This window comes from Zootermopsis nevadensis, unplaced genomic scaffold, assembly GCF_977971745.1.
Source record: "Zootermopsis nevadensis isolate Lab colony 2312 unplaced genomic scaffold, Znev_1.0 Znev_ptg000029l, whole genome shotgun sequence".
NCBI classification, from domain to species: Eukaryota; Metazoa; Arthropoda; class Insecta; order Blattodea; family Termopsidae; genus Zootermopsis; species Zootermopsis nevadensis.
Window position 1 is genome coordinate 12,191,485 of NW_028259161.1, and position 26,471 is coordinate 12,217,955.

General features: G+C 36.1%; 1 protein-coding gene and 1 long non-coding RNA gene across 5 annotated transcripts in view; one reads left to right on the forward strand and one right to left on the reverse strand.

Moving 5' to 3' along the window:
• Window positions 1–25,087, forward strand: part of LOC110831444 (phospholipid phosphatase 3) — a 53,993-nt gene extending 28,906 nt beyond the window's left edge. Inside the window, exons 1-6 of one of the 4 annotated variants that reach the window (XM_022067450.2) lie at window positions 15,132–15,281; window positions 18,265–18,419; window positions 19,072–19,304; window positions 20,358–20,487; window positions 22,038–22,214; window positions 22,848–25,087. In XM_022067450.2, the coding sequence (XP_021923142.1) occupies window positions 15,260–15,281; window positions 18,265–18,419; window positions 19,072–19,304; window positions 20,358–20,487; window positions 22,038–22,214; window positions 22,848–23,060 (930 nt within the window). In that variant the 5' untranslated portion in view covers window positions 15,132–15,259 and the 3' untranslated portion in view covers window positions 23,061–25,087. Of the gene's footprint in view, window positions 1–15,131; window positions 15,282–17,498; window positions 17,652–17,847; window positions 17,978–18,264; window positions 18,420–19,071; window positions 19,305–20,357; window positions 20,488–22,037; window positions 22,215–22,847 lie in introns of those variants that run through there. The other 3 variants (XM_022067447.2, XM_087357961.1, XM_022067448.2) reach the window with 3 other exon arrangements.
• LOC110831446 (uncharacterized) lies at window positions 14–15,058 on the reverse strand. Its single transcript, XR_002543594.2, has 2 exons — window positions 14,963–15,058; window positions 14–1,579 (listed from the first exon to the last, which is right to left on the reverse strand). It is a non-coding gene; the product is annotated as an uncharacterized LOC110831446 (long non-coding RNA).
• Window positions 25,088–26,471: the final 1,384 nt, after the last annotated feature.

Genomic DNA, 26,471 nt, shown 5'->3' on the forward strand with positions numbered 1-26,471 from the left:
TGAAACATAATACTATCGTTAGCTCATTTATTCACTACATATTTTGTGTAATTAAGAATGCGTTGTACAATTTATTTTGAGAATATTTTTTGATGACGTAAAAAATAATTTTGGGATTGGAATCAATCTGCACTTTTGGCATAAATCTGCAAAACTGACGTTCGTCTATATGGCTTGCATAGCAGCAGACATGTACTGGGTCGTATCACACTCATTCAAAAAAATCAGAAGGAACATTCAAATTTAGCGGCAAGATCTAAAGTGAAGAAACACACAGTGCAAACAAGTCTTGTTTCCGAAGGCTCTCTCGGATTCAGTCAGAATGACACTCCCCTCGATAATTAACAGCGTAATAAAACATTGTGGTCCTTGTTAATAGCACTGCATGCATGATCAGTGTTATAACTAATATGTATTGAAGTGGATTGATGAATACCGCGTAGTGTCTTTTAACAGCAATGCACACTGTGCATTTCCCGACGCCTTAAACCAAATACGTTGTTTCTAGAGAGACCAAAGAAGAAGAAGGTCTACCCTTTCGAGGCTCTAAGAAAAAACCAGAAACTATAAACTTGTCAATATAAACAATTCCGGCTGAATTCGAACCAAGTACTTTGAAATAACACGACCACTTCTGCTTCCTTCCATACTTACTACAATTTATAACTGACGATCGTTTTAACAGTCGGCGCTACAAAGTCTATACAGTCGACAAAACGTCATTACACAATGCAAGAATTAATTATAACACTCTTATATCCAAATAGAGATGACTCAGGATCAAGGCTTATTCTCAGTTGTACTGGTTTATCGGCAAGTCTCCGACAAAAATCATTTATGGTTCAGTTTCTGATATTACGAAACCATAATGTTCACCGCCATATGAACAAAATCCTTTGTCTGGACCGACTTTACACTAAGCAAAGATTGGAAAATTATGTTGAGCATTGTCCACTGTCTGAGTCTTTGACTCTACTCGCATATTCAGGTGATTGGCTGAAATGACACACTTTTCATGTGTTATTATAAATGAGAACTGTTCGGATCAGATCCGGTACATTTCGAATGCCACGCTTGCAGGCTAACCAGCTACCAAAACGTCGTGTATATCAAATATCCCTCAGAAAATGGACACTGTACAAAATAATATTCCTATAATAAATCAACCATTGTCACAAAGCTTTACAAAATCTATACTCAGAAGCCAAGTTAGTGTGAGAATTTTGAAATTTTATGAGAAAAGGGGTTACATTCACAACTGCATCTCCATTATGTACTCTCAGAAGTTCGTGTTCAATACTAAACATTCTTGTATTGCTGGCGGCAGGGTTATGTCTTGCAGTTAAATGAGCTTCATTTCGGGAATAATGAAAATCCCTTTATTCATTCCGAAGTTATTAGGTGGAGACGGACAAGCATCATTGTTCTCCAAGAAGGTGGTCTGTATTTCCGACAGTATAAACTGAAGATGCTTGCATGTCATCTCAGAATGATACAAGCCACTAACAAGGCAAGGTTAGATCCTCTACGGTGTAAACGTCTTCCTCAAGGTTGGACATTATCTCCCAAGGCATCAGAACTAAAACCAAAGTCAATAAAATCAGTGTTTACATAATTGTAATTATTTCTATTGCAGTGTTACCAGCCTTGTAATTTCTATGATGGCGCTATCGTTATTTTATATGTTATTGGTTTTTTCTCTCATTTGATGTTATAGAAAATCAATGTTACAGTCGTAACTCTCGAGAGTTCTAACAATGGTGCGTTGCACTTAGTATTGCTGTTTCTGTCGTTCACTGTTCTGAAAACGATACTGTATAATCTCTATACTTGATACAGCGTTAATAAATAAATTAGTAAACGCAGGTTTAGTATTGAAGGTTTAAAACACACTACTGAATCGTACATAAATTTTATTTGGCGCTCAGCTGTGAATTAAACACTGAGTCAGAGGCTAATGTTAGAAACTGAAGAGATATTTCTTTTAAAAACGTCTGAAGACAGAAAATATGGAACTACGTGAACAATTTGTATTTCGTTGTTAATTTCAAAATATTTTACCATTGCCGAGACAACTTAAACAAATACAATAAGATCCTCCAGAAACTACGAAGATTCGTAAAATTCGTAAATATTTTCTTGCAATAATTAATTCATTTTATAATTCGCTATTTTTTAAACATCTTCAGAATGTGTATGATTTATTGAAGAGCTGTGAAATGTGTTTAGTGATGACACATGACATACTGAGAGTTAATAATTACATCATTTGTAAATGTTTCAAAGTACATACAAAGGTTTCCCCATTAGGAGGCTATGTAATACCGTATATTTTTTCGCCCTATTAGCTTTTCAAATATTTACGTTAATGACTGGCAAAATTACTTGATATATGGAAACTTTAAAGTTCCAAAATATTCCATCTACATTTATAGAAATTGGTCAGTTCATTGAAGATAAGCTGTTACATTCTTGAATATTCTCTGGTTTTGAATATTACCAGCAGTGTGCTTATAATGAAAAGTCATGTTTAGGAACAGTGTTATTGCAAAAGAGAACTTTGTAGTTCAGATCTGGAAACACGAGCAAGGTCAGCGATTTATGACTCGTGAGGAAGTTGTGCAGACACTCAACATTATTTATCTTGGAAATTGCAATTTCATTCTTGAAAGTAGATCTTTCAAACAGTTGATGTCAACAGAAAACTCCCAAGGCCAAGCGTACTGACGTAAGTTATGGGCCAATAACGGCTTACCTTAAAATAGATCACGGCCGTTTCAACTTAGTCCCAACTAAAAAGTAAATTTGCACTGAACAGTCTCTTAATTTTTAATTTAGTTAAAGATAAGTTTCCTTTACTGTCTCTAATTCTCTGTTCCTTCATTTACGTCATCTATGTCATCGGTGTAAAATAAACTTTAATAGATTATGTATTTGCTCACGAACAAATGAATCTCATTTGATGATCCTATTGATGGAGCACAAAGTACCTCTAAAACGTCGGTAAACTACCAGACTACGCGGCGCAACAACCCAGAAGACTATATATATATAATTAAAATATTGATGAAAATAAACAGCTACTCGTAAAGCCACTGAATGACAAAGTGTCAAAAATATTAACAAATGTGAGATATTTCTACGGGTTATAGTTTCATATAAAATTATCAACTGTCACAGTCACTTCTCCACCGGCATCTAATTTATTAGTTATTCATAATATGTAAGAAAACAAAAACCACTGGCGGTCAGACAAAAGAAGGAGTCATTCCGTCTAATGCATTCATCGCGTGGTGGTAATTAAATATCTTACTGATGGAAATCCTTGTTCATGGTAGGTACATAACGACATGTTACTGCTTTCAGATAGCAGTTAGGTTCGCTTTAGAAAATTCTTCCTTTATCAAATTGACATAGTCAAAACGACACGATATATATCTAACTCATATATTGGTTCCGTTCCATGCATGATAACAGATCTAACAAACGGACAAACAATACGCGTTCCTCTTGTTATACCTCCCCTGGTTAATGCGCCCACTGCATTGTCGTGGTCCTGGTGGGATGAATTTCCGGAGAATGCCCCCCACAGACTGCGTGGTTGGCCGAGTCATCAAAAACAGTTGTGATTCACGCATCGTCACCCAGATTCGTGTGCGTTATTACAATGCATGATCGAGGAGGTCAGGGTTATCAGCCCGAAGTTTGAGGGTAGACGGCCGGATCAGAATTAATTTTATGATGTGACACGTGCAGACACTTCGTGAGCCTTCTGATGGTGATGCAATTCATATTCACCCTGACGATGGTAACAGCACTATTTGCCGAAACGTTTGACAACTTTCAACATTCGACGCGGCTCATTTCCGAAAGTCGACGTCTTACATTGCCCTCCGCATTGTTACTTTTTCTTCAGATAAGTTACAATCATAAAGAATAAAATTCTGTGCCTTAGGGGAGTCTTTTTTGCTAAATAAAGAACTGCCAGGCAAAGACGTGTTGACATTTTAACAGCGCGGCGTGACAGACGACCTCTGGAGGTTAAAGGAGACGGATCGCGGACGTCGGTTCCAGAAGTTTAGCGTGTCGAACTGAAATCTCATCCGAGGCCAGCAAACTCTACGTCTTGAATTTTCCTTGCATGCAGGTCAACGGTTTGAATGCTACTACACGCGACAAGAAATCTTCCTAGATTTGTACACATTTTCAGTGTGGCCGAGACCGACTGTCTTAACCATTTAAAGCCCAGTGGTAACTGTATGTACCACCTGCTTTGACATTTAACAACTGCATTTAGCCCATGAAGCGTATTTATGGGTCCCGTGTGATTCTCAGAGTAAAACGATTACTTCCCTAAACAGCATTAATCAACTGATCTTTGTGGTGGTTATGAGTCGTATTTTATTCGAAAGAGCAACATAAATCTTAAACATGTTTAGACGATCTTCTTAGTCAAAGAATCAACACTGCTATACTTGTGTGTACCCGGCTCTTCGCTTCATTAGAATATCTTATTGCGACGATAAGACGAGTGATGTTCTGCAATATGATAAATAAGAGGCTGGAACGACTTGTTGCTACTGTACATCTGGATAAAATACTGACCTAGATTCCTATCGACATTAAGTCAATTCACTAGGAATTTTTTTAACTTGTGGTTCCACCTCTGGGTTTAAGCAACGACAGTCCCCTAACCCCTTGATATATTTTCATGCGTTATATGGAAAAATGAAGAAGTGTACCTCAAATGTTCATGGGCTTTTAATGTAGACTCGTTCATTCTTGTTTGCATGACAGATAACCCACATGTCTTAGGTTAGTGATTCAATGAAAAGAATAATTCTACTGAAAGTAAGATGGTTACAAGAAAAAGAAGGAATTCGCTGTCACTATGACATACTGGCTTGGCCGATTATTTGATAATATTTTCAGTTATATACATCAATTCCTTGTCAATCGCGAGTATTATGTTCTTGAAAAACACTAGTGTTGATAATCTGGAAGCTATAAGACTAGTTTCAGATTGCAGTAAAACCGTGACCTCAGAAAATGTGGATATCTGAAATCATAGATTTGATTCCATGTGTACACAGACTAAAATCCCCAGGCACATAAAACCAAGTAACATGGTGAAATTTGATATAAATGGGAAACCGCAGTTGGCAAGTAATTGCTTTGTGAGAAAGAGTGAACCGGAAAAAGTCTGCCACATGTTGTATACCACAAATCCCAGATGAGTTTAGTGGTTACCATCCCACCTTTGCATTCTGACCGTAGCAGGCTCGGATCATGATTCAACTGGTAGAGATACTTGAGGTCAAATCTTTTGAGAATTTATGCAATGCCTCTTTCTGAATTTACTGTGTCCGATTGTAACGTTTGCACTTGCAGCAAATCATATTCAAAATTTAAAATCATTCATATATTAACATAAATTTTCTGCAGACCAGTGTATTTATTCACAGAACCAGTTACAAAATTGTTCTCTCGCAAAACAGTCTGCCCCCTTGAGGTTTTTCACAACTGTAAATTTCCATGGCTTCAGGTAAAGCAATATTCTGGTTCCGGCAAATACGACTTCGTGGGGATGCTTCTAACAGCGCACCGTTATCATTCAATGTTTCTTCAGAATACACAAGTCGTGTGTTCTTATTTCTGCTCTAACAAAGAACATGTCGTTCGAAATGCGTCCACCAATCAATATGTTATCTTTTTGGATGAAACTGAGTTACCAAAATTGCCACGGCATTGTACATATTTCTTCTTCACATAGGTTTTAAAGATAAACAGTCTCTCCATTAAACTATACTTCATCGTAACTAAAAATATCGGTATACATAAAATTAGGCGATTTTAAGGGCTTGTATTTTTTTATTTATAACATATTCAAAAAACTTATGTATTAACTTCCATGACTACACGTGAAAAAAATATTAAATGTAATAGGACTGTTGTTTTCCTTAACGTCACAAATATATAATTATATTCTCTTCAAATGGTCCGCTAATTTATGGACACCTGGGATTTGCCTGCGTTGCACACTATTTATGAAATTAGGCTGCTGTGCAGTGTTCTTGTCGAGATGCGAATAAACTCCTCTGTGTGATACGGAATGACACAGAACATAGCCATCACATGCTAGTATGTGGGTTCCGAGTTACACGGGACCCCTGTAGTATGAAGACCAACAGAATCCGAAGAATGGTTAAGAGTTATCTACAAGAGCGAGTATAAGTAATAATAGTAACGATGCAGGCTAATGGAGGGGGGTAGGGGAGCGACCAGACCCAGTCAGTGAACTGTAATCTCTTGAGAACACTGTAATCATTAAAAATGTCGGCTTAAAAAGTGCTTTGAACGGAGATAACGAAGTAGCGTGCCAATCAAATTATCCGGAAAAAGAAGCACTTCATTCTCGACTCTAAAATCATTATCTGCTTAGGCCATGTTACTTCAGTTAGTTGTATAGGTAATACTGAGTGAATCAAAATTCCTGAAGTATGATAAGCAAGTACTGTTAATACTACATATGCTCCTCAACTCAGTCATCTTGATTATTAGTCTGGTTCAAGCTGTGAATATTTGCATAGCGTAATTTTCCACTAATAAAACCTTTAGAAGTATAACAACTAGCATTTTTCCTTTATCAGTTTTGATTAAATGCAATGAAAGATGAATTCAAAGGCAATCAATCGTAAGCAATATAACTTACCGTACGCTCTTTCAAATACGCTCAGCACATACGGCTTAATATGGGTAATGAATGAGTAAAGATTTTCTTGAAATAAGAACTAAAAAGAACAAAAGTAATATTATTCCATTAGTCCCTTTTTTAATTTTGGAAATTCATAACGTAACCTTACGCTGGCAAAAAAATGTTATGGCCCGTAAATTAAAATACTATATTCTACCAAAATTTCCTCATGTTCTGCAGAGAACAATATAAATGTGTCATATCGTAACATGAATAACACTGAACGATTCCCATCTGTCGCAACTCATTCAAGAGGCTAACTGGTTTACTTCTCACCGCCATTAACATGTCCTTTATGGGGGAGTATAAAATCTTTTCTTTGTTAGCAGAGGAATTCATCCCTCACAAAACGAAATCCCACTATACCTGCACGAGGGACATAAAAGTATTTCAATGGGAGCAGCTGTAGTCTGAGCTGACAAAAAAATTTTGTAGAACAACAATACTTGTACAGTAACAAAAAATGGTCTGGTTTAATAACATTTTAATAATGAGAATTTACGTCGTAAATCTATATAGACATTCTGAATCAAACAGTTTAATTAGATCAATTGCTACGATTTATTTGCTATCTGATGTAACTGCTTATATCCTCGGAAAAAAATATTTCTTGTTGGTGATGTACGAGTAAGTCCGTAACCAATATACAGAATGAGTCCAAAGTTATTGAACAAATTAAAGATTTAATTAAAAAGGGCAATCCTCGGAAAAGAAATATGTGTCTTGTTTTGTTAGTGAGGCAGATACATAAAGTTTGTATTTCGTGTATGCATTTAATAACATTAATAAAATATGTGCCCTTCATTTTCTTAGTCAAAATTTATAATGTTCGAGCATTTTTGGACCACTCTGTACGAGAGGCTGGATACTGAACGATTAAAATAATCACGACACTTCATTACATATGCAGATGGACACAAAGAAAGGCTTCCACTAATTGCTGTGCCCTAAGTGGAAATAAATGGAATGTTTCAAAACACTACGTACAACATCACGATCGTATTTTGTTTGTTTCTTATTTTTCTTTTAAGAAAAGAGGAGGAGACCGGTTTACAAAGCCACGCCGTCTCTCTCACTTTATAAAACGTACAATTATTACTTTTATTGTGTATGAGATTTAGGACTTTCATGACCGTGAAATTTCGGACTCTGATCTTCACCATGTCGTACTGTAGGTATACAAACAGTTTGGAGGATAACTCTAAAGACTGAGGTGGCAGGTTCCACCGAGCCATTGATAACCACCTACAATGGCGTCATAAGCCAGAAATCACAACCCACATTGGTTGTGGTGTATAATTTTATACTGGACGCTTTTGCTGAAAAGCGAAATGGAAATTTTAGGAACAATAGTGTATCATTTGAAACACGACGCAACGGCAGTCAAGTGCGTATTTCGATAAGGGTGTGCGAAATAAGACAACAATACACCGACTGGTAACACAATTTCTGCACACAGAAAGTGTTTGTCTGTAGCAAGTGTTCATCGAGCGACAAAACAGCTGAAATTACGACCGTACCATTTGAAGCAGTCCATCAGCTGCTGCATCGGGATGCGTGCGTGAAGAGATTCATGTGTGTTATTTAGGGCTGAGTTTTAAATGGAACGCACTACGTAACGAAATGCTAATTGGACGGAATCAACGAAAGATATGACATGGGCTTCTGAAGTGCATCATCGCCTGTAAAATTGGGAGATAAAAAAAGTGTCAACCAACAGACAGTAATCACGTAGTTTAAGTCAGATCCTTTCAGAGTCAGTGGAAGATGATCGATTTTAAGTAATAAGCGAGAAGATTTTAAAATAAACGTTGATATTTCTAACCACTCTACTATGTGCAGACTTTGGATGAGACACAAAGTTTGTATCTGAAAAATCATACTACGAGAAGAATACGTATTCTGGGATGTTGAACCGCGTAGTCTGAAAGACATTGTCAGAGGTGTTAACTGTCTCAATTATCAGTCCGATGAGTACTGTAAGCACCTTTGAAATGTCGGTCAACTTCTACCAGACTACACAGTGCAAAATCTCAGAAGACAGTCAGCCATATTTATACTCGCAGCCTTGAGAACCTAAAAGCTTGCCTACTATATGGACGTTTAAATCGCATAATTTTATGATGTGCGGATTGCTTTTATCAGTCCAGACAAATTATAATAGGCTTATATTGATTTTCATGCTTTGTGAACAATACGAATGGTAGGATAGAACCTAACAAATCTACTTACATGTCAACACAAATTGCCTACAGATTCGGAAATTATCCGTAGTTACCGTCACTCAAGCATCTACATTACCTCCTATCATGGATAAAACCAGTGAACCATCTGTGAAATATAAATTACTTATATATTCTGTTCTATTCCTCTCAAGAAGAATTAAATCTGTTTCCAGGTTAATTTTTACACAGTAAGAGCTCTATTTAACGGGCTAATAGGGAGAAAGGGTGTCCGGTAATGCCGATTGTCCATCAAATTACACAGTTTTTATGCCAGTAATACATCCTTAGACCATAACTTCAATTATAAACGCCATTAAACATATTAGCGACATGAACTGGGCACCTACAATGGCACAAGGTTCATTAAAACACTGCAACCTAAAGAGACGATTGTCCCAAAAAATTTCCAACGGCCAATAGCGGAGTCCATTAAAACCGAAAATGTCTGCTAATGTCTCACGTCCGGAAAAATTTGGTAATATCACACGGTGTCCATTATATCCAAAATGCGTTAAATCGAGGGTTTATTGTATTTTTCTCAATTATTGTTTTATGATTTATTTTACGATGCTGTATCAGACAAAACAGTGTCGAACGTTAGAATGATTAATTAACGACGAATACTTAATTGGAAAAGATACGAAGGGGTAGCTCGTGGCCAAATTTAAGATTGTTTCTTAGAAACTTTGCTGTCTACCTACGAGTCTAGACGACGTTATTCAGCAGAAGAACATCACACATGGACAGATTATTTTATAAAATGTCAGCTCTACAGTGAACGAAACGTTACGACTACAGAAATATAAAGCCTTTATAAAAACGTAGGTCTACGCTCAGTTCACCAATTATTTACTCTCACAGTCTGACCTTGGAGTCCCTTCTCGATTTTCCCCGGTAATGGCTCAAATACACCATTTCCTGGGTCGAGTTGGGTTCCCCCGCCAATCGCCAATATACCGCCGAGGCAAGGCAAAGCACAGGCAAAGAGGGGCCCACTAATTGTATTGATGTACGCAGATTCGTAATTATCAACAGTTTATCGCGTAAATCTCTAAACACATGTAAGACAATAAGATGTTAGTGGTGAGAATAAACAAACGTGCAGATGAATCAAAACCTCATAAAACCGACATATAACGAAGAAGACAAAGATTATTCTGCACATGCATGAAGGAATCACAGAAACAAATCAAAATCAAAAGCAACCGAAAACATGAAATCGATAAGGAAAGGCCAGTAGACCAAGGATTTGCTTTTATTCCGTCCAATTGCTCACCGAGACTCATGAAGGTTTCAGTAACCGATGGACGACGTACAGTAGACCTAATTGCCTAAGCATTCGGCACGTACGTATGTATACCCGGTTCGAATATCGACCAGAGAAATGGCTGCACTAATAATTCTATTCTGGTCTTCCTCTACGGCTCTAGATGTATGCAATAAGGCCACGAAATTCGCTATAATCGCGTCCTCTCTCCATCCTACCAAATCACGGTAAGCCAACATAATCATTAAATTAAGTGATACATAATCACCACACAGAATTGTCAAGTAACCGAGCAAGCGATAGATTTCACTCACATAGGCCAAAGAAGATTGTATTAAATGCCATGAATAAGTGGTATTTTTGAAACCTGATTATGATAAATATATCCTTATTCGCTAGTTACTCTCGTTAAGCAGGAAGCATATTTCATTTTTGGAGCCCGTGGGTGGAGCAGCAAAGATTTCTCTTCCTCCCACATAGCATCGGTCCTGGACATCATATTATACGCTTCTAACCCCCCCCCCCCCAACTTTAACTGGCCATCCTATTGTCCTAATTTGCGTTGTATCAACTAAAATATTTCCTCTGCTTTTATTGTTAACTTTGATGCTAATCCCTGCTACTTGGGGTTTTATTTCCAATTAATTTTGTTGGTTTCACGTTATAGCTAAGTACATGCACCTTTTTTTTGGTGTGTGTGTGTGTGTGTGTGTGTGTGTGTGTTCTGTCTGACGACAGGTCCATATGAACAGGATCCTTCCATCCTTTTCTCGGACTGGGACCTGTTCATATACGTTCTTGGCAGATGATCCAGAAGTGGTTTGCCATTGTCTTCTTCTGTGTGCGAATGGAGTAATTATTGGGATGCCACGGAGAAACCGGGGAAGCCCCCGGAGGAAAACTCCGTGTTGCCTAGACCACCTTGTATAAGAGAAATACCATGAAAGCTGGGATTTAAAAATTCTGCACGATCGCCTTCTTCCAAATCAACCGTTCACAGGCATTGACTGCTATTAGATGCTACAACACGATGAAAGTACATTTGGAAGGACTATTAAAGAAATGAAGACATTCTTAAAGAGTTAAAAACATTTTAGACAATTTTTTTAAATATAAATCAATTGGCTTCAACATGTTAACAGAACGCAGAGAGAGACAGACTTCCAAAATTATTAAAAGAAAAGTACACACCACGTAGACGAAGAAACCCTGGAAGACCGCAGAAGAAACTTTTAGACTCCGAGGCCGGAACGGGCCAATATGAGCTAAGTCCTTGACTGATGATAATGATGATAATGAATAAAACTAGTAGGAACTTCAGTAAGGATATCCGTCCAGCTTCTGGACTCAGAATCAACCCGTGATATTCCAAATACGAATTAACCGCGATGTTCGAACACGTTAATTGGAAGTCAGCCTTAAATTGTCTTAATTGTAAGCGATACGCCTGTTCTGACAGGTAACGAATTTTATCTTTATTCCATGAAAACAGAGACAGATTTCTTAGTCATTCTGAAACTTAACTTCATTTAGAGATTTAGGGGAAACCAGCTGCATGAACAGTGGTTTCAGGTAATAAGTTTCGTCCAAACAATTTCTCGCTAATCAACACAAATGCGAAAATCTGAGGTTCTAACGGCGGTAAATATAACAATTTTCTTTTTCTGGGTTGTGACGCCGTGTACGTTAGTAAGTAGATACCAACGTTTCGTAGAAACACACTGTCTCCGTCTTCAGGGCTGCCAATAAAACTGAAGTTTTGGGAAACCGTTCGGCTGAGATTAGTGCTAAACAGCTGCCCACAATCTTTTAATGTGACTCTGTGGGTTACTTCCTGTATAAGAGAATGACGTTTTCGATTTGACCATAGTTCGTAGTTAAAAAGAGACTTCATGCACCTCTGTGTGTCACCATGGCCGTTTTCTGTCATCCCCTCGCAGCCACCGTTGAACAGTACGCAGTTGAAATGTTTTAAAGCACCTTGTCAAGTTTGGGCTAGGGAGGATTTAATTTCCATTGAGAATCGTGCGGGCGTATGGACGGGTGTGCCACCAAGTGTTCATTTATGACTGTAATGATCCATCAAGCGGTGTAGACCAGCTGTCACCCTGCCTGTTGGCGACATCTGCGTACAATGAACACGGGCAGATATCCCGAGTGTTGAGGACACGTTCCAATTCCGCTTGCTTCCGCGCTGTGCTAAGCATCACCACAACGCGTTAGATGCAGTAGAACGCACGTGATTAATTATTTAGTGATGCCGTAGTGTTGCTGTTATTGCAAATGGTGAACGCATTGGGGGGGAGCGTATTTGAAGAGGATAGTGCAATTTGTCGACATCACATGAACTATAATTGCGCGAATCTCACGACCCTGAGCCGGCATTGACATTCATTCACACTCAACAGACAAGTGATGTATACACCAGTAAGGTTCAGAGTTGGCCGTAGAGGAGCTTGTAACTCAGCGCCTCATTAATATCAGAAAGGAACCTAGATTAACACTGGCTGTAGGAAGGAGAAGCTTGCAATTCATTCACTTAAACAGTTAATATTCCACAAACTCTAATTAAAAACAAGACACGAGATTCATTTAAATACTTGGACATTCAACCCGTACCTCAAAGAAAATCAACTGCTTAACAATGTTCGTGGAAATAAAAAAGTAAAGAAAAGCTATCCCGCTACGCTCCATCTAGGCACTTGGGAGGAGACGTTATAAAGCTACTACTCATTCTTAACCTCGACACTAGATGGGGGTGAGTGGTCAGCGTCACGTCCCGGCCGCGCGATACTGCAGTTAAACTAGTCTAGAAACAAATAGGTTCCATTAAAATACACTGGCATGTTCCAGACAATTTTGGCATTAACAGCTGAAATAAAAATGAAAAATTAATTCACATAAATGAATGTTTAATGAAGATCTATAGCAGCCGTCACCAAATTGCATGAACGAAAACCACGGAAGGACTTCAACTCACTTACCACGCTGCTCAGTCAAAAGTGTAGCGTTGCTAGCTTTGCAACGGTGCAAAATCTGAGCTGTCTTCACTCGCCCGGACTCCGCTGTTCGTGCTGCAGCCTTAAACGATTCTGATGTGACTTTTAAGCTAAAATTTGGGGACGGCTACAAAACGCCCTGTGAAGTGTCTGATAATTGTATACAGAGCGGCATACTTTCTTTGCAGTGTAAACATCTGCATGTTGTATTATGGCGATTGAAAAAATTACGAACTCCTGAAAACGTGGCACTTCCATGTCCTTCACTTCTTAAACTATTGGTCGCGAAAAGGCGATAGGGGGCTCAATATTAACTGATACAACGCAAGAAAAAAACAAACCACATTTTTCGCTTCAACCTCGAAGTCTTACGGCAAGTTTCCAGTTATTTATCCCAGATATAAATTTCAGCTTTCATACAACAGAGCTATAATTAACTGTAGGTCTTCTGGTTAAATTTCCTGCTTTTATGGCACTCGAAGTTTCATCGTCATATTCATAAAATCCTGCACATGGACCCCATACGAAATCAGTTCAATTTAGTCAGTTCTTTCACAACCTACGAGTATCTATACTAGATTCCTCCACCTATCTACGCCTAAATCTCTCTAAGGGCCACTTCCCTTAATGTTTTCCAACCAAAAAGTATCTATTTCTCGTTTTAATTAAATTTGCATGATTTTGTTGACAATGCAGATTCAGCATCACCCGTTTATTTTGGTGGCTCGCCTGACTTTGTATCTTGAAATATCTGCTCGTTAAATCTGTCAGATAGATGCCACAGAGATTTGATATAAATGAGCTTCGTAATGCACAAACGTAATACCAGATTATCGGATTAATGGAAAGAATAATTCCATGCCGCGACATCACGATCCCGGGCGATTTGGCGTTATTGGTTACGTTTCGAGTTCATTACGCGCACTCTGTTAGCTGTATTGTGTACTTCTCACCCGTATTCATATTCTCGTGCTACGTGTGGATGCATGCTTGCCATCTAGCGCAACATAGAAGAAATGACTTTAAAGGTTATTGACATCATTTGCCTTGAACACGGAAAAAAACGCGCCATTTCAATTTCAATATCTTCACATTCCTTTCTCTGAAATGAAATGAACTATTTCCCAACTACTGTGACAGAAATACCGACTGAAATATACAAGAAACACTTTATAATCAAAGCACATCATTCGACACGTTTCTGTTTCACTTCAGGCCAATTTACAGCCTTAAAATTTAATATCCCGAAATCTAAGATACTAATAATTTCCCTTTCCTCTTTGACAACCGAGATGTTTTTCCAAGAGGTTTCGTCATTGACACTGCTTGTATGTCTTGTTCCACTTCCAAGTTACACGTCCTGCCCAGAATCCCCTTGATGAAACTCTCCTAGCTATACTAGGTGTCCTATATGAAACATGAAGTTTCTCGTTATGTAACACCATTTTACAAAATCAGTCTTCCTTACAAAAATGAAAAAGCACTGTTATCTTTTATTTGAAGAACATAAAAAAGAAGATAGCTGATAATAAGTCATATGTTAACATTATCAACGTACTGGGCTTCACAAAATAGCTTCACTGATCTGAAGATAACGAAACAGAAACAATTCCATGTATCCTGTATGTTCTGCGTGGTAACTTTAATTACTGTATGAAGAATTTCTGTATATTCGAACTGAAATAGCGTAATAAATAGCATGCCAAGCATTGCTCACCTGGACAAATTCTTTTATTACCAGTGCGTGTGTTCTGGTCAGGGTGGTGGTATATGATCAATGAGCCACTTGTCAACAAGGTGAACAATGCGTTTTTTATCATTTGCTCGGCTGTTTGATGACGTATAGATCACGTGAGCCACGTTTACGTCATTCAAGACTTCCACGATTACCAAACGACACCAGTACTGGAATCCGCTGTCAGTTGTATGAGGCGTGCGGGAAGCTAAGGCGTCAGTGAATCTCACTTCCTGGTTGAGCTGTCAATATAGATCAATCATTCTGTTAGAGATCAGAATGTGGAATAGAGCAGGATTAAGTGAGTAATGTGTTTCGTATATTCACGCTGTGTAATAATTTGTAATGACGATTGAGGCTTGTGCAGCGCCATACAAGGACGTTTTTGAGTTGACTTCGCCAGGGCTTTATCGTGCTTAAGATAAGTTTGGTGTGTTAGGCCAAAAATGTTTTTGTGAGCAGAGATATCGGGTGTTAGTTAACTCGGTGGTTGAATTCTTTCATAACATTTTGAAATAGGCGAAATAACAGATGACCGTGCTTTATTTTCCATCGTGCTGCTAGCTTTTTACTTTCTCTTTTCCTTATTTACTTAAGTATTTATCCTGGCTATGCTAATTTGCTGCTTTTCCAATATTATCAAGGACCACACACACTATTACGACTTCGATATAATCATTGTAGAAGTTTAAGAGAAACACAGGCGTTTTGTGTTAAACCTTTATGTATTCTACAGTTTCATCTAGCTATTAAAATACTGCAAAGTACGCACCACTGGTATGATCCATAACTCTTTTCGCCTGTTATAATCTCGATAACGAATATTTTATTTCACTAGAAACGTCCTTTCTCAACCCCATTTCTGTGAAAAAGTCAACTAATATTAACATCTATTTTAAACGGCCAGTTTCGTCTCATACGTAATCCACGATACTGCATTGGTTCTTGTCGTCAGATGCACCTGAACATTTTGCGGGTCACATATAGTATTATATTAATAGTCATTTGCTAGTGCCAGGTCTTTTGTACTGACAAATTTTGTAATCATTATACTTTACTTTTGCTAATATTTTTAGAAATTACGTAATGGGTTGGTTAATAAAGATGGAGGAAAATGTGACTATTGTAGACATAGTGTCAACACATTGAATAAGTATCAGCTTCACAGAACAATTGTTAGCCTCTCGTGTTTTCAGAAGAGTGCAGAAATAACAAATGCCAAGTCTACCATCTAGTCTCACAAACCTTATAATTAAAAAGGTAAATTTAAAGTAACATAAAAAGGTATTTCATAACGCACTCCTTTTACTTTGTTCATCAATTTCTAGTGTTGAAAAATAGTTCATACTGTTCATATAATATAAATGGGTAGTATAATTTATATACTGTATGTAATGAGTGGATTTATTTCTAAGATTTCACTCCTTTGTGTGAACCGTTTGCTAATTTATGTGAAATCTCAAAACTGTGATAGTTTGAAATGTACTTATGACTTAATACACATCCTGTTGTCATCTAACTTATGGATCCATGAAATGTAATAAATATGTACGTAACTGAAAACTCAGGGAGAGGGAGGATGTTATGATAAAGCAAGATTCAAATGGCCAGTTTATTCCCCTCCCCTCAAGAAAGACCATTCTGAACTATGAATTTGTGCTCTTGTGATCAGTATGTTCCGAAGATATTTAGTGTTAAAAATATGCATGCCATTAGCATGGATGGACTAAATTGTTGGACATCAGAAAGCAAAGAAATTTGCTTTATCACATCGCTTTTAAGGTTCCTTCGTCGGAACCCTATTAACAAGCTGCACGTGTTTATTAACGGTCAGTCTCTGGCTTAAAATTCAGATCGCGATGTTATAGATATTACTTGGCCAATTTGTGTGAAACTCTGAAGAGAATGTCACTGATGTAAACCCAGCTTAATATTCTAAATCCCTGTCATTAGTTATATAAATAATATTGACTCGCAAACTTGTAAATCAAGAACAAATATAATGTCATTCAGAACAGGTTTTTGAAGTTTTGTGTCCAGTATGTTGGGTAGATACGGGCTTATGATGATGTTTACTCCACTGTAATGTTAGGTACATAACCGTGAAATACAGTGTATAATCAGGAAGACAGAAATGTTTACGTGGCTTACCCAAGAGTAACATCAACTAATTTATCTTTTTCTTGTCATGACAAGGATTCACGCTATTTCTACCAAAAGATGACAGTCCGGTAATAATTTAAATATGAAACGTGTCAGGAAGTAAATAAATGTAGAAACACATTAAACCGGTATGGTTGCGCAAATGTTGTTTCAGTTACTGCATTTGTAAAGTATAAGTTATTTGAAATGAATATTTTATCGATACAAACACAAACACTGCACAAATTAGCAGCCCTATTTTGTCATAGAATTCGATTTACGTAATCTCTTTATGCTTATATGGCATGTTCAGTTGTATTTATAATCCAGAGTATGCTGAGTTTAAGCCATTGGAACCTAAAACGCTCTACGTTGACGAAGAGTGCTTCAGATGCTTGCTTTAGTTTCCAGCTCGCCACAAATTTAAGGAAATATTTCCGGGTTAAATCAACCAATATTTTTCCAGGCATGAAACAGAAGAATATATTTTATGGAAACAAACTCTGGTGGACGTTTATCACTTCGATCAGTATGTTCATTCAAAAGTTTTGACCTCGTTAATTGTAAATTGAATCAAAAGCCAGGATGTAGTGTGTAGAATTGCATGTCTTCTTCGGACAGTTGTAACATTCTGCGTCACGCACACTGGGTTAACTTTCTAGCTAAATTAAATGCGTTTCGAAACACACATTTCTAAAACAGGAAGATATGTTTAGATTCCTCTTTAAGAATGACACGGTATGCTGAATCATCTTATATACGTAATTTCCCAGCTGTGTATCATATTCGGTTCTGTTTCATTCTTCGCCTTTGCCTTCTGTGGGAGAAAAGTAGACGGGATAAATGCTAGATGTGGTGAATGTCCATCATGTTTATGAAGGGAAATGAAAATCAAGAATTTTATTACACTTGGAGTGTGATTATGAGCTTTGTTGGCTATTTCAGTCAATACAGGTTGGGCGACGAGATATCGAATTCCGGTAGTGATGCTTAACTAAACACAGGGACACTCTCATTGTGCCAAAAATGGGTTATTAATTTGTTTTGTGTTTAAGTTTTAAGCTTTTCTTTTTAAGTAACATCATCTCACAAACACCAAGCATCAGTTACAGTTTATAAAAGTACCAGTGTTTCTCTTCCAGTTTCAGCAGGGCTTCTCATGATAGAATATGGTCTCATCCCAACCATACAGACAGGTTTCTACTGCGATGACCCCAAGATTTCCTACAAGTTCAGAGGGGACACCATTTCCATTACAATTTTACTGACTTTCACATTTCTGGCTCCTTTACTTGGGGTAAGTTAAACAAAAAAGTTAATTTTGGAACAGCTTCAGGATACAGAAGTCATAAATATTGTAGAATTTACCAAAATTGCCACCATCTGATAACAACTTAACACACAATCTCCTATCCTTTAACCCTTCACTTCTCTTTATTGTCTTCTTTTGTCATTTATCTCTCATTTTATTTTCTAGTTCTTCTAATGAGTTACTTTACACTCTGAAAATTCTCTTTTTAACCAACTATATGTGATAATTTGGGTATAAAACTCTTTTATTAAAATTTCTTGCACCTGGAGTTATTTGATTTATTGTCAGTTATCATATGCAGCATACCAACGCTGTAGTAACTTGAACACTCGAGGTAAAATAATAAAATTATGAACACAGATTGAAAGACTAAAATTACATTCCAGAAAGCCACCATAATAACATTATGTAACATGTTATAACAATCAACAGCAATCAAAATTAGTGAAACATATGAGATAACATTCTCTCCACACTTTGGAACTATTTAATAAATTTAATATAATCCGAAAATTTATTCTGTTCTGAGTTCCTGAACCATGTCTTCCATCCTCATTAATTTCCATCCCCAAATATATGTAATTAAAACAGTGTTAATGCATTTTATATATTAATGTAAAACTATTTGATCCGACAGTTTTGGGTGATTGAATCCTGTTGTTACTCAGTTGACGACCGTGGCCTAAGCAAGTCTGCGAGGCAGCGAAGTTTGACTGGTGCAAAGCAAGCACTTTACTGGTACTGGCAATTCTTTATTGGCCTTGTTATGGTTTTTGTGATAACAGAAGTTGCCAAGGTACTAGTGGGTGAACACAGGCCACATTTTCTTGACACATGCCGTCCTGACTTGGTTAGCAACTGTACAAAAACGTGAGTAGCAAATTATTATATGAAGTATCATAATTCATTGTTAATATAGGTAATGAATGTACGATAATTACATTAACTTCAACAACAGTAATGTACTTTTGATTATCACTCTCCCAACTGAAATCATGTCTTTGTTCTGTACTTTTCAAATAATCTGTTAAAAATATACAAACTCTTGCATTTTTGATTACTTAACTTACAGAGAGAATGAGAATTAAGCCTTAGTTTGTCTTTAACTATAGAGATAAAATCAAATATATGAATCCACTAATTTAAAACAAATCACTATAAAAATAGCACTTTCATAATTCTAGACATACAGATCTCTGAAAGTTATGAGAAAAGAGTTGAAGTACAATCACATTTATTATAGAACAAAACTGCAGGTGGGCCTGTTATGTGAATAAATATGTTTATTATTTAAATTTCACACACCTGTAATAATTTTATTTCTCATATGAAAACTACAAGAAGAGATGAACATAATGGTTTCATTGATTGTAGTCTTTTGGGTTGCAGTGCCATGTTGTCTTGTAGGTGGTTTGTAAGATCAGATATGAAGATCCTCTGAAACACTGGCAACTTCATACAAAATTACGTGGTATCACAACCAATGAAACCACAATCAGCATGTTCACCATTATGAGAACCTCAAGTCTCAGATACCTATAATTTGTTCCAAAAGTTTTCCCTCCTGAAAGTAAGATTTACTGCGCAGCAACATTTGAAGTGATAAAAGCCTATCTTTGTTTCAAAATAATTTTGAGAGCTAAGTATAAAGAAATCACGAGATTTGTTAAATTCACCTGATTGAGATAATTTTTACGTCATCAGTGCAGTTTTATCCAAAGGAAAACAGGATTTTTCCATACATATTATATGAATATATATCACTTTCTTCTGCTTACTGGTTGAAATAATCTTTTCCTGCTTTTTTTCCCCACTCCCATCACTTAAACTTCAGAAGTAGTTTTGTGCATACCAGGTTTCAGTTATGAATTGTGTTTGAATGAATATACTTACCAATTGGCAATATGTTATTTCACTCTTTAGTTCCAATTACATCCCAAGTGACTACAAATGTACCAATACGGATATAAGTGCATGGCTGGTCAGAGATTCAAACAAGTCATTTCCATCTGGGCATGCCTCATTGTCAACCTATACAGCAGTCTTCATGATAGTAAGTTACAGCTTTATCATAATATTTCAACATTGCTTAAAGATTGTATATTCTGAGACATTTAACAGGAAATATTCTGAAGATTTCTGTCCTCTGGGTTGTTAAGCTGTGTAGTATGGTAGATGTTTACTAACATTTCAGAGGTCATACTGCCTCCGTCATCAGGGCGATGACCTCTGAAACGCTGGTAAACATCAACCAGACTACACAGCGCAACAACCGAGAAGACAGAAAACTTCATACTCACTGCTGTCAAAACCTCAAATCTTACATAGGAAATATTCTCTTCAAACACAATTACATTTTTCTAAGTTTATTATATTTTGGTTTATATGTTTCAGTTTCATTTCGTTTATTAACAAATGGGAGGTAGGGCACACAGGAACCAAGATAGGTTATCAAATATTTTTAGTTTAACATTCCAGTTTTTTTAATGTATCATAGGTTGCTACAGTTTGTTTCTCAAATTATTACAAGTTATTTAATCTTCCCTTTACAGTTCTGTTTGTTCTAACAACAAATTGCAAACAGTACACCTTTATTGTCTGTATCTTCTATCCTCTCTGTCATAAATGAAAAAATGAAAGTAAAGGAATGAAAAACTTTGAGTGATACACATGTATGCTCACTTGCATAACTTACGTGGCAGTAGAGGGACTGTCACCGTATGCTAACACTTAGTGAAGGACAAAGATTATATAATGTTTGTATGAAGGAAAAGGAGCATATATTATGCATTAGACCAAAATAACTAACAAAACTTGACATTTATAGGTGCATTCACATCTTTGTGGAATACCCATTAAAATCATGCCATCTATCTGCATGAAACAACTTATAACAGATGAACCAGTTTTGATTAAAACTGATGGAGAATTCTATGAAATTAGTTAAGAGTGCACAGTATTGTTTACTTCTATTGATTACTGACTTTTATACTGCAAGATCTATTTTGAGGTTAACTATCAAGTACATATTCTGCTGCACTATGACAACAGTAAATATGCTCAAATCAGATTGTTAAATATTTGCAGTACAGTTTCGCAGAATTGATAAGCCCTCCTAATTGGAGATGAAGGTTATATACATTAAAATTGAAAATAATTTTCTTCTTTAAGTAAGACTTTGAGTCAGAAATATTCAGGTAACCTGTACTCTTTTTTCCTACTTCGATTCCATAGAAAATATACGTTAGTAAAACAATATATTTTAATTTGTCTGTATATTTTATATGCCCTTGAACTTGAACATGATTCTTACAAGACTTGGTTGATCAGCTTAGAGACGCTTTAAAACCGTAACTTTTTTATTTGTTATATTAAAATGTTCTAGTGCAACAGTGATGGTCACTTTAAATAAAGAATTCTTGTAATTTCTGGCACTATACTCATGCTTAAATTAGAAGTAATGTCTCATTTGCAAGGCCTAATGTAATTAAATATAGTATAGTGCTGGATACAGTTACTGGTCACTGTAATTAATTGTTCCATAAGATATATCATCTCATATATTTTAATAATTAATTAACTAGAGTTCTGTAACTTTTGCAGTGGTTCATACAACGCAGGGTTCCCAAAAATATCACCTTCGCGCTGGTTCCATGGTTGCATTGTTTGTGCTTAATGTGGGCCATGATCTGCTCATTTACTCGTATCACAGACCACAGACATCACTGGTGGGATGTTTTGGCTGGCTTTGTAATGGGAGCCATCATGGCCACTTTCACAGTGAGTATTCCAAACTACAATTTAGGGAATGTAGAAAGTTCTTTCTGAAACATTCTATGGATGAATACTCACAGATAAAATTGTGGTACAAACATAAACATTTTCTCCGTCTCGTCATAATATACTATTTTTGGTCAACCACATTCTTTACTGATAAAATTTGCATCTAGTAGTTCCTTGCCTTCCCCATAAATACAATATTTCCTGATAATCATGCTTTAAAACCTTCTCATGTTGGCAAATTTTACTAACATTATTTTAATTTCATCTGTTAAAATTTAAACATTTTTACTTTTTTCCAACTAAATTATTACTTGCTTGTTGGATTTTTGGACGTTGTCTAGTGTTTGATGTTATAAAACACAGCATTTCAAGGACTGGATCTGTCATTGTCATCAGGGGAGTGAAGGAGGAAACTACTCTGTGGGGTCCATTAAAATGAGCTAGTCCCAGTCATTGGATTAGCTCAAAACATTGTTTTTTATAACATATAGTCCAAAAATTCAAGAATCTAGATTGTATTACACTATCATCAAAACTCTTCAGAAGAAATCAGTCTTGTGTTAAATTTTGTATAGTCAAAGCTAGGGGTTAGATAGGAAATAATAAATTTTTGTCATTTTTTCTGTACAGGTAAAATCCTATTGCAGAGGTTTCTTCTCCCACAGTTGTCAAAGCACAGCTCAGACAAATAAACATGATGGATTAAAGGAAAACGGTCACATAGGAACTAGCAATGGAGGTAACAGACACTTGTCAGTTCGTCACCTTCTATCTTCAACATCAAGTTACACAAGCTCCATAACACCAGAGGACAGAGAACTACGAGAAGTTGCCATGACATAGCACGAAGTCATTGTGACAAACTGAAAATTCAGACTATGATAGTCTGTGTCAAACTTATCTGATATAAGAGCTATTGCACAGATATTTTATTATATGGTTTGCGAAGCTGTCGTCTTAAGTACAAGGTTAGACACAAAACATGAATGGTCCAAATATGGAACAATATGTTTTAAGTACCTTTATACTAACAACAGGTTATATAATTGAATCCAAAGTGACTGGTTTTATTTTTATGCAGTCTGTTGGTACAGGTATGTCTTTTTCAATAAGTTTCATTGATATTAGGTGCTGGAACATGGTTGTCAGACTCTTATCGCTAGTGTAAACACACACACTTTAAATGTTGACACTGGTGCCTCAATGGGAGTAAACTTCAATCTCCATCCATTCGAGTGTGACCCTGTAGCTTGCAGGGAGTGTTGTTTCCACTATTGTTACCAGTAGGTTATACTCAGTCACATTTTTTTTCGTCGAAGTGACAGATTGTTTCAAATTTTGTGTACTGTTAACTTAATCATGCAGCTATGTCAAGAAATGCAGATATACAATGTAGAACGCCTGGTAAATGGATCTTCTGATTCACAAGTTTGTGTGTTAAGAGTAACAACTAAGAAAACGTACCTAATTGTAAATACATTTTTTTTTACATAAAAGAAGCAATAATAATTTAAATTTGTGTCCACTACAAGAAGTGTGGACTTTACATTAGTAAACACTGTCATTACACTGAATAATTTATATGTACTAGCAAATAAAATTATATTGAATGATTATAATTATATTGCATAAAAATGAAAAGTGATATGAAAAACCTAAAATCATATATTTTTATGCACTGAACTATAACAAAGTTATTAATTTGTTCCTGATATGTAAAACTTATAAGGCCTAAGTCCAATACCATTAGGATATTAAAGTACTTCGTTAAGAAAATTAAACCAGTCTGTTGCTGCCGCATTCACTCTGCTGATATTGCATATTTTAAAACCTCAATATCAAGGTATGGCGAATGTTTGATTTATTACATGGTCACTATCCTTTTATGTGGTTCTAACATACAAGATGTGAACATTAAAGAAAGAGTATCCAGTACCTTTCTCTTCATTTAACTCTTTGTAGTCCAGTATTCATACAACTGTGTCATGTAGCACTTCCAGCACAGTTAAATTTGCAGAGGGTTGTTATAAGGTTAACAATATGGGAGTTATGGTATAATTACTATTAAACTGAAATTTAAGACAGGTGTGAAGGACATAATTATAGTACTAGCCAAAAATGTGTGTACAATAACTGAGAACAATCATGAAAACAGAAATAAAATGTACCTCATAACTAACTTAATTTGTGTAGTATGCAGTGGGAGTTGAATGTTGCTAATCATACACTGAGTTCCAGAAATGTAGTTCATTATAAAAAGTGAAGTAAGCTGGAATAGCAACAATAAATAATATAATAATACAGCACCATCATAAATATGGAACTATTGCTTCTTAATTAATTATATTTGGTACACATACAAGTCTGGAATTAGCCAGGCAATGTAGCTGACTATTTCTTCATATCAATTTAACATTTGGCACCACACATTAAAATTATTTCATAATTACACTCTAAAATATATTGATAATTTTTCATAATTGTTCTAATGCATGTTATAAGAAGTGAGTTCACACTATTCTTAACCTTTATATGAGCTATATGTCATGTCTTATGTATGGTAAAGTTGGCTGTGTGTCGCCTTAGCATAATGCCTAACATCAAACCTGGAGATGAAGTACAGCTGGCAGCCCCATAGTATGGGGGTTTAAATACCCTATTTCTATATAATTAAAGTCAAAAGTTTTCTGTATTGTACCTTACTGCTGCATGAAGTATAGCAACTTCTGGCCATTCAGATTATATCCGTGATTAACTTGTTGATTTGTACTTGTGAGAGAAACCAAACAGTGATTATATGTTACAGCGTTATGATGTATTTACGATGCAAAAATAATTTTTCATGAATATTACATAATTTAAGCTTTGAATACCTTTATGTTTACACTCTGGAATTATTGTAATGTTTCCTTTCATCTTTATACCGAGAAATTTACATGTGCCTGAAATATGACTACACCTAATGTAATGCTACATTTACACAGCAACATTTTAGAGATTAGAGTGGTTTTATCCATACACAGCAGGTCTACGACACAGTTTACACATCAACAGATTTTGAACTCTAATTGGTCTCTAAATGATCTCTCCTAAAAGAATAAAACTCTAAGTGTCGACTCCATTTACACGCAAGGGTGGCATACAATCTATTCACAGTTCTGCACTTCTCGATCAGTTAAGAACATGAACTCATGTGAAGAGGCAGCCTCTGCTGTAGCAGTTGCTTCCATCACTAGGAGGCAACGAAGAAACAAAACACAGTGGGTAAAATGACATGCTAAGACACAATTATGGAGTGTGTGCTTCTCTTGTGAATCAGCTACAGGTTGAAGACCCTATGCAACTGAGGAATGTTTTTGAAAGAATGTACTTCATAAATTGAAGAGCTTGTTGGCTAGATCAGACCAGCTGTACAGAAACAAGGTACAACAATAAGAACGATGATTCATGTGTTGAAGAGACTGGTGGTAACAATGCTCTTCGCAACTACTGGAGCAGATACTGATACTATGTTCAATAACACTGATATTTGGTTTAATGTTCATTGAGGAAACTAATTACTTTTTATTTGTTTAGGAGATTCGTCTCAAATCAACAAATGCATGATACGAAAAAAAATACCAGAAGTATGCCAGGCTGTAGCAAATGTTACGATGAAACAAGGAATTCTGATGATGAGTCCAAACAATGGGAAAGAATTCTTTTTAGATTGTGGAATGCAATTTTTTATGTTTATTAATTGCTGCTGTCCTGTTGTACACATCAATTCAATGTGGTTGATTACTTATGAGGGGTTAACATAGGATTAGGTGTAAATATTCATTTTATTGTTATTTTGATGTAAATAAATAATATGCAAGTTTTTTGCCTAAAAATCTTAATTATTTCCAAAAGTAAAGGCATTTAAACTTGTTGCAGCAGCATGGCATGCATGTACACATTTTTAAGAACTGAATGTTCCAAAAAGTCATTTCATACATATAATTTTTCTTTTCTCACATGCTATTATGACATAAAAAATTAAACATGCTGAATTATTTTCAAGTTAAGAAAATTAAATTTGAACATTTTAAGAAATAATTTTTTGTTTTTTCAAATATACTGTTGGTTCAGCTAGTTGATATGTCAAATGGTAAGAAATCAAATATCAGTACTCCAGTACATATCAATTCAGACAAATAAAAACATTGCTGTTGAACACATCATCCGAGGAAGTGCAATTTAATATTGGCTTGGATGATAACCCTCTACAAG